This window comes from Amborella trichopoda, chromosome 5 (genome assembly GCF_054954075.1).
Source record: "Amborella trichopoda isolate Santa Cruz 75 chromosome 5, AtrichopodaSantaCruz75HAP2 v2.0, whole genome shotgun sequence".
Taxonomy (NCBI): domain Eukaryota; kingdom Viridiplantae; phylum Streptophyta; class Magnoliopsida; order Amborellales; family Amborellaceae; genus Amborella; species Amborella trichopoda.
In genome coordinates this window covers 8,681,786-8,697,149 of record NC_142340.1, presented here as the reverse complement: position 1 = coordinate 8,697,149, position 15,364 = coordinate 8,681,786, and the positions used below count along the sequence as shown (strand labels likewise).

Sequence of the window (15,364 nt, the reverse complement as noted above, 5' to 3'; positions counted from 1 at the left end):
ACCTTGCCTAATTTTCTTTCAATTTGCTAAATTTTTTGATGTGGTGATCGAAATTAGGGCTTAAAAGAGTCAAAACAAATCTCTCTTTCGTTATACTCTTTGCTGCTGCTATATTATTTTGCACAACTGATTGGATTTGTTCAGTTCTCGTTTCTGCACATCCATGTTTTAGAATAACATAAATCAAGTTATCTATATCTTTTAGATAGTAAAAATTTGGCATTTATGCATTGATTTTAATATTTTTTGTTTATGTAGTTTTCGGTTTGCTAGAAATTTGGATCCAAAAGTTATTCTTTTTACATTGGCTTAGCATTTAGGAGTTGCTACCTTTAGCATGTTGTTGATCTATGTTCTCCATGGGTTGATCCCATTTAAGGCGACTTATTCTTATGGCTCGTTGTGTGCCTCAGGTTCAACTTAGTTATCTATATATATAATCCCATAGGATGGATGTAGATGAGATGGGGATGTTTAGATAGTTGAGTGGCAACACAAGAAATGATATAATTCAAAATGAGGGAAAGTAGACTTTGGTGGGCTGGCCATGTGCAGCGTAGGCCCATAGGTGTTGGAGGCAGGAGCGGGATCGGTTTGGGATTCGCCGAACCGCTCTATAATGGAAGCCCCTTGGGGTTAGGATCGGCGTCCGTATAATGAACAAGACAAGGAGTGAGATCCTTAGGTTTATGGGAGTGAGATCCGATGTCAATGGGTTTGATATTTTGACTAGCAGGAATCTAAGGTCCACTATACAAAAAATGAGGTTGTAAATAGATAGAGCTTGTACGAGCTCCCTTGGTTAAGGAATCGAGGTTTAAGTATTTTCATATAACGTGGTTCCTCTTGTTCTAATGTCGAGTTTCTTAAAAGTATAAGAATCGTGGTCCTCAGCTGATTGGCCTCGAAGTCCGCAAGTGTCATTTATCATGGATCCCTTATCAAGTTCCCCTCACCCTTAACAATGGATTTATTTAATTTTGCGTGAATAACAACATATTTCTTATGTAGCTCTATAAGTCGGTTTTTTTGTTTTTTTGTTTGATAATGTTAACGTTGTATTGCTGTAAGAGTGATTACAAGTGAAGGAGCAAAGAGAGGACCTCGAGTACCCACGAGTCGCATATCTTTTTCAAAAAATAGGTCCCAAGATCCTATACAAAAAATTGGCCTCGGCTCCTACCAGATTACAAAAAATTATAGTGTAGCAAAAAATGGGGCTTATAAGAGCACCCGAGTACAAGTAAAAAAGAAAGGCTAACTACAGTCTTGGGAATCCTCTGTGGTCCAGAGCAAAAAAGGAGACAGACCGGTCGGGGTCTTCCACACTTGCCCGTGCTCTGTCTTTAGCTAGAAGATCGACGAGCTCGTTCGACGTTCGCCAAGTATGCTTCCATAAGACGTTCATATCCCTGCATATGTGGTGAATTTCATCCAAAATCCTAGAGAGGTACCAAGGAGGAGGGGAGGTGCCTGCTTCCCAAGAGATGATATTTTGGGTGTCTCCTTCCAACACCAAAAGTTGGCCCCATGAGGGGTTGAACCTTTTTGAGGCCCACTATAAGTCGGTCTTTCTTATGACCGCTACATCTTCAGGCCATGACACAAGTTTAACATGCACTATTTCCTTTGAGGCCCCAACAACTCAGAATCCTACCTGTCCAGAGTCATCTTCTTCAAATGTAGTCTCCCCTGCTTCCATTGTTTCACCAAGTCTTGCTCTTCGAAGGGGCAAGAGGACAAGATGAACTTCTCTCTCTCTCTCTCTCACTCTCTCTCTCTCTCTCTCTCTCTCTCTCTCTTTCTCTCTCTGATTGATGAAAGAAGCTTATTAAAGCTTGAAATGAAAACATATATTCTCATCTCACAATTGTAATCAGATTTAAGACTCTAAAACAATAGGGCATCATAAATATAAGGTTTTAAATGAAATATATATTCTTACAACTAAGAGGGTTGGCTTACACAGTAGGACTTAATAAAACAATGAATCGCTCTAGACTATGCCTAGTGTAAATTAAGGATCTAAAATAATGGAACTTTAAGCTATGCGAAAAAAGGACCGGTTTTAAACATCATGGAACTTATGATTCCTAAATAATGGGAACTTCAGATAATGGCAATCTCTAACCTGGTAGCATCCATTAATGAAAGTAGAACCCACAAACATGGAACCCAAGATTTTAATGTACCAAAACCTTGGGCCATGATTGTTGGGAGTGGGGATCTATTTCGAAATGGCACTAGATTCCACTGTTGAATGTAATGTGGTCCCTTTTTTTGGGAGCAAGTTCCCAAAATCGAAAAAAACGGGGTCCCTACAAGATCCATTGCAAGAACCGTGGGATCAAGGTTTCGAACCGGGATTGTCACCCTACCCACAAGGTTCCCTTAACCATGCGTAGGCCTAATACAACACCTAGTTAGGAGGTGCAATTTGGCCAAAGTGGAAGGGCTCTAAAAGGGAAAGGGTAAGGCCCAAATATACATGGATGAAATTCGTGAGAACAAATATGGTAACTTAACCTTGCAAAGAGTGGAAGGGCGGAACATGATTCATGTAGCGGACCCCAAATAGTTGGGGTAAGGCTTGGATAATGATATATACATATCGAGCTCGCCGAGTGTAGTGATACTTTGTGTAATCCAACATTGCTGTTGTTACTGATTTTCAAATCATAGCTGGCAATATGTATAGCAAGAGTATTTTTTTAACCAAAAAGTTATTATTAAATTTGTTTTGGTCCAAATAACTAGCCAAATAAATGAGTGCTAGAAAATTGTGGAGTGAAGAAATGTGATTGGTGTAGATTTGATTGAAAAAATTGGGTGTAAAGAAAAGGGTATTTTTGAACCAAAAAGTTACTATTAAATTTGTTTTGGTCCAAATAACGGGCCAAATAAATGAGTGCTAGAAAATTGTGGCGTGAAAAAATGTGATTGGTTTAGATTTGATTGAAAAAATTGGGTGTAAAGAAAAGGGTATTTTTTGAACCAAAAAGTTACTATTAAATTTGTTTTGGTCCAAATAACGGGCCAAATAAATGAGTGCTAGAAATTTGTGGAGTGAAAAAATGTGATTGGTTTAGATTTGATTGAAAAAATTGGGTGTAAAGAAAGGGGTTTATGTGTAATTTGTGTATATGTCTATGGGGTGGTAGTTGATTATATTAACTTTGATGACAAACAGAGAATTTCAATGATAATGCAAGTAATTAATTGATGAACTAATATTCATGCCTTGTATCACAATGCCATGACTAATTTAACAAAGAAGATTAAACTTAAGGTATTTTTAGAATTGTTTTGATTTTTTTGAGTAGTTTTGTTTTCTATAAACATAATATGGTTGTGTTCAATTTAATTCCAAAAAATCAAATTTTTGAAGTCATTTCGAAGATCACACTTATTAATATATTATTCAAAAAATTGAAGAAAACACATTTTTAATGGAGTTCTGCTATTCTGGTTTCAACTGGCTAATTAGGTGAGTCTAATGGTTGATGATCTGAACGACCTCCTTACTGTGTCCATTAACCAATCCACGAGATTAGTAACTCGATCATTGTGTCAACCCTTTGTTCTAATTTGTGTTCTGCAGACACTTTCTTTCATGCAAATTTTCAAAAGAAAACACTTTTGTCCAAGATTGTTAGCTCTCATAATTTGAACTTGTGTATCATGGAACACGTCATGATTGATTTAGAGTGATGCAATGAACGAAAATTCGTCTGCCTGGCTGCTTAGGCTGCTATTTTCTTAAACGCCTAGGTGTGGTCTAGGCCTAGTATGTTCCAGGTGGGTGCATCTAGGCGGCATAAAAGGCGGCTGCGTCGACCAATCGAGACTGAGGGCAGAAATTGCCGCTTGGCAGTTGGGTAAATTTGCCATTTCCCTCCCTTGAAACGGGGGGATAAGGGTTTTGGGGGCCATTCTTGCCCCCGAAAATGTTTTTAGTGAATTTTAGAGTGTGAAAAACCTTGAAAAAAACAAGATTTGAAGATTTGCAAGGGATCAAAATTTTTTTCAACCTCCTCGAATGCTCACAAAATTAAAAGATCATCCCCAGTCTTTTTGAGGCTTATAGTGATTTTAAAAGAGGAGATTCATGAACCAAAACTTTTTGGTTTGGGCCGATATCGGTTCCATTTCAAGAAGGTTGGTATATTTAATATTTTGATTAGGTTATTTATTTATTTGTTCACGAAGTCTTCATTGCTTTTTGTATTTTCTGTTTGATACTTTATGATATATATATTTGATATATTATTGATTATTTGGATTATTATTCACCCAAAAAAAAATATTTGGATAATTTTCCCATTTTGATATTTAGTTTGGGTCTTTGGGAAAGCAATTCAATGGAAATGGTCCATTGCTCCCATTCCGAATGAATTTTTTATTTTTTATTTAATTTTATGCATGAGTTTACTTGTATGATTCATAAACCATAATTTTAACAAATTGCTTATTAAATACTTGCATGAGTAATTCATTATCAAAAAAAAAAAATTGCATGAGTAATATGTTTTTTTTTATTGTGTTATATCATTGCAATTTTGATGTGTATGTTGTACCTAATTTTTTGTTTCTTTTTTTTCCTTTATCATGCTTGCTTTAATTCGTCCTTGGATTGTTAAGAACTGAAGATATTAATGGGTCAATGTGACAATTCTTTCCACTTCATTTCCTATTTGTAATTTTTCGGATGACTAATTTTAAATTTCAAATATTTAAACTAGTAGTTGTAAATTAATCTTGCTTTTTGTGTATGTATTTGCAATTTTCACTTCTTGTAAATGTCAATTCTATGTACAATAAAGGCAGGCGAGGTGTGGGGGGTCCAACAATCCTCAAGGATCTGTCCCTCCTTCCCAATGCAGGCTGCCTTTGTGTCTGTGCACCCGCCTTGGGGCCTAGGTGGCCCAGACCCCTGGCCTCCTAGGAGGCTGCATCTGCCTTCATGGAATGACATGTGACTTGCCAAGGCTTGAAATGCCATGTAAAATGGGCGATCACATGTATAGTGATGGCATATGCATAGTAACCGCTTAAAATTGTTGGATCTACCCTATAATATTTGGATGGTTTTTTCTAGATAATTTGTTGCTAGAGATATGAATGCTCACATATGAGTGAGAACAATAAGCTGGATCCTAATATTTCAGTTAAAAAAAATTAAAATCTTAATTTAATCTACTAGTTTATCTGAAATGCTTCTTCATGATTCCGCATAATTATAGAAATAACAGTGGCAAGTGGAATCCTTTGTGACTCTTTGAGAAGTCCGAGTTTCGATGAAGTTTATGTGATTGTGATCAGTACAATCTCTAAGTACATCTCAAAAATGACAAGGGCTTCCATCCTGTCCTCATATATTTGTAGTTGCGGAACATGTGTGATATATTGATTCTATATTATCTTTCCCTCGCAATTTGCAATGAGAAATCAGCTGACGCGTCACCTCCTTAATCTTTGAGGTAACCCTCACTGAAATATTATTTGAACACACTACAACAATCAATCTAAAGTGTGTAATATCCTTTCTTTTTCCAATTGTATGGAATTTTTTCACTGGTAGTTTACAGAAATTTATCATTATTGGATACTGAAGGCCTTCTATTGACTTCGGAGTTTGTTACTTGATACCAATGGCTTTCTATGTGATTCAGAGTTGCTCGTCTCTGAGTGTTGTCTTTCTTTTTGTTGCACACGATATTTCTTCTATAGGAAGTCCATGTTTCTTCTGATTTGGAGTTTTTCGTTGTTTTTGTTAAACCATTATATATGAGGCTGATGTGACTGGGATCTGGATTCCTGGCACGTTATAAGAAGTTAAGAATTAACAGCTTTATTGCTATTTATTTATTTTTCTTTTTTGTATGCTCAGACTTGGGTTATGTATGGAATTTCAGCGTTTTTGATTGGTCTTTTATTTCTGGTTTTTTGTTCTAATTCATCGAATGATGCAATGTTTGTCAAATTTTTTTGGTTGCTAGTATGGTACATTGGAAAGAACAAATTGGTGAGATGCATGTTTGGGACAAAGTTGCATAAAAGAACACCAAAAGCAATTGGTAGCATGAAATCTCAAAACAGATCACAAAAAGCTAGTGTGATTATTTTGGTGTTCCCAAGATACAACCCTTGGTCCTAGACTAATGTAATGTGATTTTGCAGGTTGACCCGGTACAAAGGCTTTAAGGAGGGGCACAAGCGGATTCTTGTGGCCACTGATCTGGTTGGCAGGGGGATAGACATTGAGCGTGTGAATATTGTGATAAATTATGACATGCCCGAATCTGCAGACACATACTTACACAGGGTAATTTGCCTTGAAGTGATCATTGATCTTTAAGAGTATATGTGTGTGTGCTTGTGTGTGTGCGTGCACTTGAGTGCGTGCATGTGCATGCTCTGTTTGTTTGTGTATATGTGAGATTCATTTTCTTATCTATGACACTTGGATTTCTTTCTATTTTCTTTGTATTTCAGGTTGGTCGTGCTGGTCGGTTTGGTACCAAAGGACTAGCAATCACATTTGTCGCCTCTGCTTCTGATTCAGATGTCCTTAATCAGGTTTGTTAAAGTTGATTGTCCTTTTGTGTGTGTGCATGGTTGTTCCTGATATCTGAAACATCTATTTTTTTTTTTTTTCTAAATGTTGAGAAAGCATCAGAGACTTGTTAAACTTTATGTATTTCGAGTTATTTTGTTGCTTTCACCTGATTTTCTGTTATAAAACCTTTCTGATTTTGTGTTCCAAAAGATTTTATGCTATTATTCTCCCGTGGAGCATAATATACTGAAACCATAGCTAGGATCACTAATGATTTTTTTTCCTTTTCACTTTATAAATCCAATGAACCCCAAAATTTGGGGACATGTGGGCATGACCTATGTGTGCCGGAAACAATGCAAGAAATGGGCCAAAATAACCTCTTTTTTGTGAACGCTGGCCATCCAGATCGATCTTGATGATTCGAACTGGGCCATTGGGCTGATACTGTTCCCTCAGCTTGTGGCTTATAGAATCTCTATCTATATATTTATACACACACATGATCCAAAGAGTATATGCTCCTGGCTCTTGGGTAAATTTTTGGACCTGAATGTTTAGGATCTAAGCTTTCGACCTAGCAATCGACCTTTTAAAAAACATATTCTGTATGTGCCTGAAAGATAACATCCTAAGATCGAATGAAGACTGTCCATTTTTCAGTCAGATCTAAGTTTTTAGAAACTAAATCCATCATCTTACGAAAATACTCCTCTGGTGATGCTATAGTGGTTCCAAAATTTTAGATCAGGAAAATACGCCTAAGATGGTCTTTTACTCTAGGGAGTGAGTGTATGGTGTGTTTCTGAGGAACCGCGCTATATGCACGTGGAAATTGTTTCATGTGGTTGCTGTTGCATTTGCCCCTACTGTTTTGTTCTGTCTGGTAAAAACAGACAGGTGCAAGATGCACACGTAACCACAGCCATGGCAAAACATTTTATAGAAACTTAGTTTTCAATCGACCTTTTAAAGAAGAACATATTCTTTCTGTGCCTGAAAGATAACATCCTAAGATCGAATGAAGACTGTCCATTTTTCTGTCAGATCTAAGTTTTTAGAAACTAAATCCATCATCTTACGAAAATACTCATCTGGTGATGCTATAGTGGTTCCAAAATTTTAGATCAGGAAAATACGCCTAAGATGGTCTTTTACTCTAGGGAGTGAGTGTATGGTGTGTTTCTGAGGAACCACGCTATATGCACGTGGAAATTGTTTCATGTTGTTGCTGTTGCATTTGCCCCTACTGTTTTGTTCTGTCTGGTAAAAACAGACAGGTGCAAGATGCACATGTAACCACAGCCATGCCAAAACATTTTATAGAAACTTAGTTTTCAATCGACCTTTTAAAGAAGAACTTATTCTGTATGTGCCTGAAAGATAACATCCTAAGATCGAATGAAGACTGTCCATTTTTCAGTCAGATCTAAGTTTTTAGAAACTAAATCCATCATCTTACGAAAATACTCCTCTGGTGATGCTATAGTGGTTCCAAAATTTTAGATCAGGAAAATACGCCTAAGATGGTCTTTTACTCTAGGGAGTGAGTGTATGGTGTGTTTCTGAGGAACCGCGCTATATGCACGTGGAAATTGTTTCATGTGGTTGCTGTTGCATTTGCCCCTACTGTTTTGTTCTGTCTGGTAAAAACAGACAGGTGCAAGATGCACATGTAACCACAGCCATGGCAAAACATTTTATAGAAACTTAGTTTTCAAGGCAATGGAAAGTTTGTCTTCGCTTTTTTTATAATGCCTCAATAAAACTTCATTTCCCCCTTTTTGTAAAGGAAATGTATACAATGAGACCATTTACTTTTGATACAAGGTCACAATCACTTTTAGCCATTGGATGTCAAATCCAATAGATGAAAGTGTTGCAACATTTCAAACCCAATTTCAAATCTAACAATCTATGGTGATTGTGTTCTCCTTGTACTAAAAATAAAAAGGGCAAATATGTCCATATCCCTTATTTTTAGGGTTTTATTTCTTGATAAACACAATGTTTCAAAAGACATCTTCTAACCCCTTAGCCACTTTAAACCTATTTTTTAGTTTAAACAAATGTGAAAAAGATATGCTCTTTTTAAACCCAATCCTTTCTCTTTTCACTTATATACCCCAAATTTATTTCGTTCTCTCTTCCTGGATCTTACTCCCTTTCTTCTCGTGTTTCTTTATGAAATCCAACATAATCCTTTCTCTCTCTTCACTTATATACCCCAAACTTCTTTCTTTCTTTTTTTTTTCTCTTCTTGCATCTCACTCTCTCCTCATGTGTTTTCCCGAACCCCTCTCTCTCTCACCTCTGTGAAATCCATGAAAATCCTCTGCATAACACCAATTCAAACAAGAACTTTTTTTGGGAAAATATCTTGATAATTCCTCTATACAAATCAAGGTCAAAGTAGCCCAAATCCCCAATAAAATACTCTCCCTCTTCTATAATTTCTCTCTCCAAACCTCTTTGTCAACCAACACCATCAAGAGCCTCATTCTTTCTTCAGCAAAATAATGGCAAAAAATGGCCAAAAAAAAAAACAAAAATGGGTCAAAACCAGGCAATGGAGTACGAAGATTTGCTTCCTATCATGGCCGAAAAGCTTGAAGCTGATGCTTTCAAGGTGGAGCTCAATGGGTCAAGCTTTTGGCCGACCCATCGAAGGGTTTGATAACATTTGAGAGCTTGAAGAAAAATTCTGGTCTTTTGGGTTTAGATTATCTCAGTGATTAAGAACTCGTGGCCATGGTTAGAGAGGGAGACAAGGACGGTGATGGAGCTTTGAATGAGCAAGACATTTGCGTTTGAATAATGAGATTAAGTGCAAATCTCATGAGAGACGTTCTGGGTTTACTTGAAGAAGCTCTGAGATCCATAAGATTTAGGGAGTTATGGAGAGCTAACTGGGTTTATGCGGGAGTAGCTTTTTCAGCGCTCTCTTGTTTCTCTTTTTATCTGTTGTTCTCTTTCTCTCTCTGTATACTGTGTATTTGGGAGGAGAGAGAGTGAGGGGAGAGATTGGAAACGTGAAAAGAGGGTGTGGGAGGAGAGAGTAAGGGGAGAGATGGGAAAGACAGAGAGAAGGGGTGCGGGGAGAGAGAAGTTTGGGAAGATGGTTTTTAGAAAAGGCACGTCTTTTTAAAAATCTATAATTTTTATGTCCCAAGTTATCTTTTAAAATCTTGGGTCTATTGTGAAATGAAATTTAAAAATAGGGGACATGTCCCATAGTATATTCCTTTTCGAAATTTGCCCTTCTCTTGGTTCTCCCAAGGACCTGTACTTCGAAGGGATTAGTTCTGGGATTAGTTCTGATTCCTGATGTGTCTTCTTGCCCTTGTGCATACAGGTTCAGGAAAGGTTTGAGGTGGATATAAAGGAGCTGCCAGAGCAAATCGACACTTCAACTTACAGTATGTGCTTTTATATTGATTATCTTTCATTATTTGGGTTCCTTGATTTCTCCAGGGGTGTGCATTTCTCTCTCCCTCTCGTGCGCATACTCTCTTGTGCACATACACAATTACAGTTTTCAGTGATGATTACTTGGATATTTTTTTCATGAAAAAAGATTACTTGGATATTTTAAGTTGAAAGATGTGTTGTGATGAGGTTAAATGATGTGATGGTCCGTCCTTTGTTTGATGTTACAGTGCCATCGTAATGCCCATGGGTGATAAATCTCTCGAGGATTCTTGGAGCCTGGCTTACAAAAAAACCTTTACATGGGGCTAGCAGATGCTTCTGTATTTATGTGGCAACACGTTCCGTAGAGTTCTTTTGTAACTTGGCCTTTGTTTGCCTATATTAGATTCTCATGGCTCCTAAATTCTCTGATTCACCATATCTTGCATATGTTTTAGATGCTTAGAAATGACGATATGGACTTGAAATGGCAGTTCTTCAACCAATCGCACAGGTTGGGTAGCATTTTGCTTTATTTTTTGAAGTTGGGCTGTTGTATTTTTTATTTCGTTCTCCTTTTGCGTGGTTGGCCCGTCTATTGCTTTGTCACGTCTTAAATGTGATTTACGTCTTAAATGTGATTTTCCATGAATCGTGCCATTTTACAATTTCATGGTTGTATCCTTTATTAGGCCTCTCATCGAGGACTACTTTCTTGGAGTGTGCATTTGGGGTCTTGAGGGGATAAACCATTTGAATGCCTAATGTTCTTGAAGTTTGGTTAAGAAAATTGTATTCGAGTACCCATTTTTGAGCTTATAATCATAGTCATGGTGTGTGCCTAGAACGTTGGTTTCAAGTAAATGCAAAAAGTGTACGTTCCTCAATTGAGTCTTGATTAAATAACTAGTATCGCAAATTTTAAACCTGAATTTGCGTAAAAAGCATCCGTCCCTCAATTGAGGCTATGTTGAGGTGGGGGTTCCTTTGCTATGGTGTACCAATAATGTAGGGGATTGAGGTCCGGTTTGCTTTTTTAGGATTCTGAGGTAATCATAGGACAACTATTTTGAGCGTGTAAATTATACTTTTCCCTTCTGGGTGTAAATTATACTTTTCCCTTCAGGGCATGGTATGCTTTTAATTCCTCTGCAATCTGAAATTTGGGGATGACTTGAGAATCACTGGATTAGTCTCATGAAAAAAATTGATAAATTTTGAGTTCTACAACCCTTAAATTTTACCAACTAAAAATTGGGTTGGTAATTGTGCTGATTCTTTAGTTGGCAAGGGTGGTCACCTATTTTAACAAATAAACTTCCGTGACCATGTCTCTCTATACAAGCGGTACCCCTTGTTGACCCAGATGGTACTTTCGCTTATTCTAGCTCATTTTGTAAATGTACGGCAAGTCTGCATACTCCGGGTGCACGTTTCTTTAGCACGTGATTATTACTATTTCTTGTTTTGTTTTTTTCCCTCTGTTACTGATTTTATTAATAATAAAAAATTATGTCCAAGGATTATATCATTTTTCCCTATAAACATGATGGAAAAAGATAGCCGTCGGTTCTGCCATATTTAGGATTTGAATCCACAACAATTTCAGTCTGCCATATTTAGGATTTGAATCCACAACAATTTCAGCTACTGAGGCAGTTATTGTTCTATATTGTACCATTTGATAACCTTCAAAGAACTCTCATGAAAATTAAATTTAAAGCCTCTCGTCAAAGGTGAAACCCAAATGGTTATTGGTCTACAATACGCACCTGAAACAAGTCCGATACTCCCCAACCCAGCACCCCATGATGGCTTAACAATGTTAGGGTCCAAATTTGAGCAACTTGTGGAATGGATTAGCACCACTGATCACGGAATAATAATCTATAAACAAATTTGATCGAAAATTGTCCATCACTTTTTACATCCCAAATAACTTCTTCCAAACAAATCAGGATATAAACTTGATCCAAATCCTTCAATAGTGCACTAAACTGAGAATATTGGGCATCGTTTAGTCTATTACAAGGGAAATTTAACCAAACCACTTGATTTCCCTGAGTCTCATGGACTTCAGCGACCTTCTTTAGCACGTTATTAAAATTAAGAAGAAGTCTATATAAGGCTGAGGCCCTAAACAATCAAATTAAGGCACACCTCAATGATGGATAGCTTCTTTTCTTATTAAAAAAAAAAAAAAGTTTAAATTAGAATTAGTAAGACTTTGATTAGTGTACAACTTATACCATTTTAGGATTTTGCTTTAATTGATTAAAACTCTTGTCAGAGCTCTTGATCGCTATGAAATCCTACTTGCTGTGGCTCTCAGATTTTGCTTTCGCACTCCGTAATTGCTTGTAGACATTGTCGGTATTTGCTGTCATTGTTTTCCATTGATTTGAATACAAATGTTCCCTATTTACCTCTTATTTTGGTAGCCTTTAGCTTCAACAATCAGGTTCAGTTTAATTTTGCATTAAAGCATGTTGATCCCAGGTCTATTTGAAAGTGTGCTCGCTTGATTGTATGTATTGGATTGTGCTGGAAGGTTACAGAAACCATGGGTCTGTGGAGAATGAGAAAGAGAGTGGCAAGAAACTGTAGACAAGCTCTATCATCCATGTCATCAACTGATGAGAGTGGTGCTGGGATAGGTATTGCCTCCAATTGGTGAGTACAAACACTCTACCAACGCAAAACATTAATGGACACCCAATCAAGTTCTTGAATCATGGAACTGTTATAAAAGGGAAGAACTATGCAGTTGATACAGTGGTGGATGGAAAGAAGCACAAGTGGAAGATAGGCTCATGGGGGCTATTTTTTTTTTCAGCCTTCCTAAATTGCAGACAATGATTGCCAAGTTATTTTGGAATAATCAGGTATCCGACCAGTGTTTCTTTGCATCCCCTCCCAGTCCTACTTATTATTGCAACAACAAAATATTGAATCTATAATAAATTTACAATTAACCTTTGCTAACTCATGCCAATCTAAGTTATTTGCTTTTTAATATCAAAATATCACACCATTTTTTGAAGACCGATACAGGAAGCAGCTTATAAGTAGTCCGACTGCAAGAACTAATCATCATGGCAAGACTAAGCAGTGTTTTATATGATATAACACAGCACTAGACAGAGAAACATTGATTAAGAAATGGAAATCATGGGTGGTATTACTTGATCTTCAGCATAGTAAGGATCAACAATAAGCCGGCCACTAATTTCTTTTGCCTTAGGAGGAAAAAAATTTGGCATCGTAAAGATTTCCTGTAACTGGATCAACAATAAGTCGGCCACTAATTTCTTTTGTCTCAGGAGGAAAAAAATTTGGGATCGTAAAGATTTCCTGTAACCGGATCCACCCTCTGTTCAGCGCACCTCTTATAATAATGTGATCAGGAACCTGTGTGTAACAGAATATGATACTGCAACACATCAAGACCAGGATAAAAATTGAAACATGCTCAGGTACCATTACAATTGATGGGAAAACAACAGACACAAATGTCACGAAATATCATAGGATTAAAAATAAAAGATCGCCAAAGGTTACTTGAGTAGCCCTTTCAGTCATTTTTCAGACCATCTCATTGGAGATGGGATTCCCTATTCCATCCACAAATATTTGACATAATAAGAATAGTATTATAAATATTGACTCAGCTAAACATGAATATTGAAAATAACAATCACAATGCAGAAGCCAAAAATCTAAGCGTATCTGGACTGGAATTGGAAGTTGAATGTTTACTGAGCAAGAAGACTCTGAAAAATAAACTATAATAAAGATAGTAATTCTTTGGAGGATATCTCTCTCAGAACTATATACTTGAAAAGGTGTCATTAAGTTCTTAATACATACATGTTCATGGGTCTTCGAATAAATTTCTTCAGAGAGCTCTATTCACATCCATCGGAAATGGTAGAAACGAATTTATTTCAAATTCAACAAATATCTTTACTATCATGGTGAGAAACTCTTGAAGAACATTTAAAACTCATCTTTCCATAAAATCCGTACTACAATAAGATTGAAATTTCCGAATACTGAATAAATGACTAATTTCACAAGTTATTGTCCACTCTCACTAAGAAACTAAGAAGCAGAATTTTCTAAGAAACTAAGAAGCAGAATTTTAAATTGAGAAAGCATAACCCTATCCAACCATATACATGAATTCAAGTAGAAAGCCAACACCTCTAGCTTACCTATTTAAAGCATCCTCATCTTAAGCATGTATCATCATAACCAATATCTCTATGTCTTTTATGCAATTCATCTCTCAGTGCCTGGAATGCGAGAAGCAAAAGAAGTTTTCCAAATATAATGCATAAGCAGAATCCTGGCAATGTTAATCACAAAACAACAATGAGATGTAGATCCATGCTTCGTCAAAAGTTTGCTCATTAATTTGAGTCTATGACAACTTTTGACAGTACCAATATCATTTTTGACATTACCAATGTCATCAATCAATCTCCCAATAAGGATCAAAACAAAAACTAAATTGTATTGACTACAGAAGTTGCCATGTCCTCACCAGATAAAAAGTACAAAACAAGAAAATTTCATCAACCGATGTCTTTAGAGATCAGCAAACAACTCTTCCAAAAGATAGCGTAAGCTTTTGGAAAAACTCTTGTTCATAAGTCCAGGTGGTCCAATTTGAAGGGGAAGTTAGGCTACATAGTCCTCTGCCCTTTATAGAACACACTATTGCATTTTATGCCAGAGTTACTATAAAACTCAAGGGGTATTTTAAGCAATTGAATATTTATTATTTTCCAACGAAGTTATAATTTCATTGAATTTCTATTTCTATTAATTCAACTTTTTTCATTTCTATTTTATTTTATAAACTTAATTATTATAGTGAACTTATAATTAGATTTAACTAGACTTTTAAGTAATTATTTCAAGCTCCTCTTCTGTAAGAGCTGAGAAGTATCCTTGCCTCAATTTGGTACAGCTCTCGTGGCCCACATCGACTATTCTTCTAGGTTCCAAGCAGCACAATCGTCCTTCCCCATTTATCAATGCCAGAAATCATCCTTTAACACTTATGATTCCAAAGTCCAAACCTAATAATAACTGTTGCACTACTGTTCCTGTGAACTCAAAAAAAAGAAAAAAAAAGAAAAGAGAAGAAACAAGTGGCATCAGTTTCCATGTACATTACCTCATTGAAAACCAAATAAAACATACCTCTAGCATGATAAACAAGTCAGGATTAATCCGCATTAGGTCAAGAGTTAATGCTTCAGTGATTGTTTGTGGGTAGTCCTTTAAAAGGATAAAGAAAGCATTGATCACAAAGTTCTAAATGAAAAACACAAGTAAATAAATTTCGCAAATTTGCATAGGCATCGATTAGTGGTGAAAGGT

General features: G+C 36.5%; 1 protein-coding gene and 1 long non-coding RNA gene across 4 annotated transcripts in view; one reads left to right on the top strand and one right to left on the bottom strand.

The window, feature by feature from the left end:
* The window catches only part of UAP56A (DEAD/DEAH box RNA helicase family protein), a 34,677-nt gene extending 24,172 nt beyond the window's left edge, over positions 1 to 10,505 (top strand). For both annotated transcript variants that reach the window (XM_006853920.4, XM_088867331.1), the window contains exons 9-12: positions 6,181 to 6,325; positions 6,496 to 6,579; positions 9,915 to 9,978; positions 10,219 to 10,505. In XM_006853920.4, coding sequence (XP_006853982.1) covers positions 6,181 to 6,325; positions 6,496 to 6,579; positions 9,915 to 9,978; positions 10,219 to 10,229 — 304 coding nt within the window. In that variant the 3' untranslated portion in view covers positions 10,230 to 10,505. The remainder of the gene's footprint in view (positions 1 to 6,180; positions 6,326 to 6,495; positions 6,580 to 9,914; positions 9,979 to 10,218) is intronic.
* A 2,413-nt stretch (positions 10,506 to 12,918) lies between these two features.
* LOC148781933 (uncharacterized) lies at positions 12,919 to 14,712 on the bottom strand. 2 transcript variants are annotated; one of them, XR_016055856.1, is made up of 3 exons: positions 14,520 to 14,712; positions 14,188 to 14,321; positions 12,919 to 13,381 (listed from the first exon to the last, which is right to left on the bottom strand). It is a non-coding gene; the product is annotated as an uncharacterized LOC148781933 (long non-coding RNA). The 2 variants fall into 2 exon arrangements; XR_016055855.1 differs by lacking the exon at positions 14,520 to 14,712 and having other exon boundaries at positions 14,188 to 14,511.
* Positions 14,713 to 15,364: the final 652 nt, after the last annotated feature.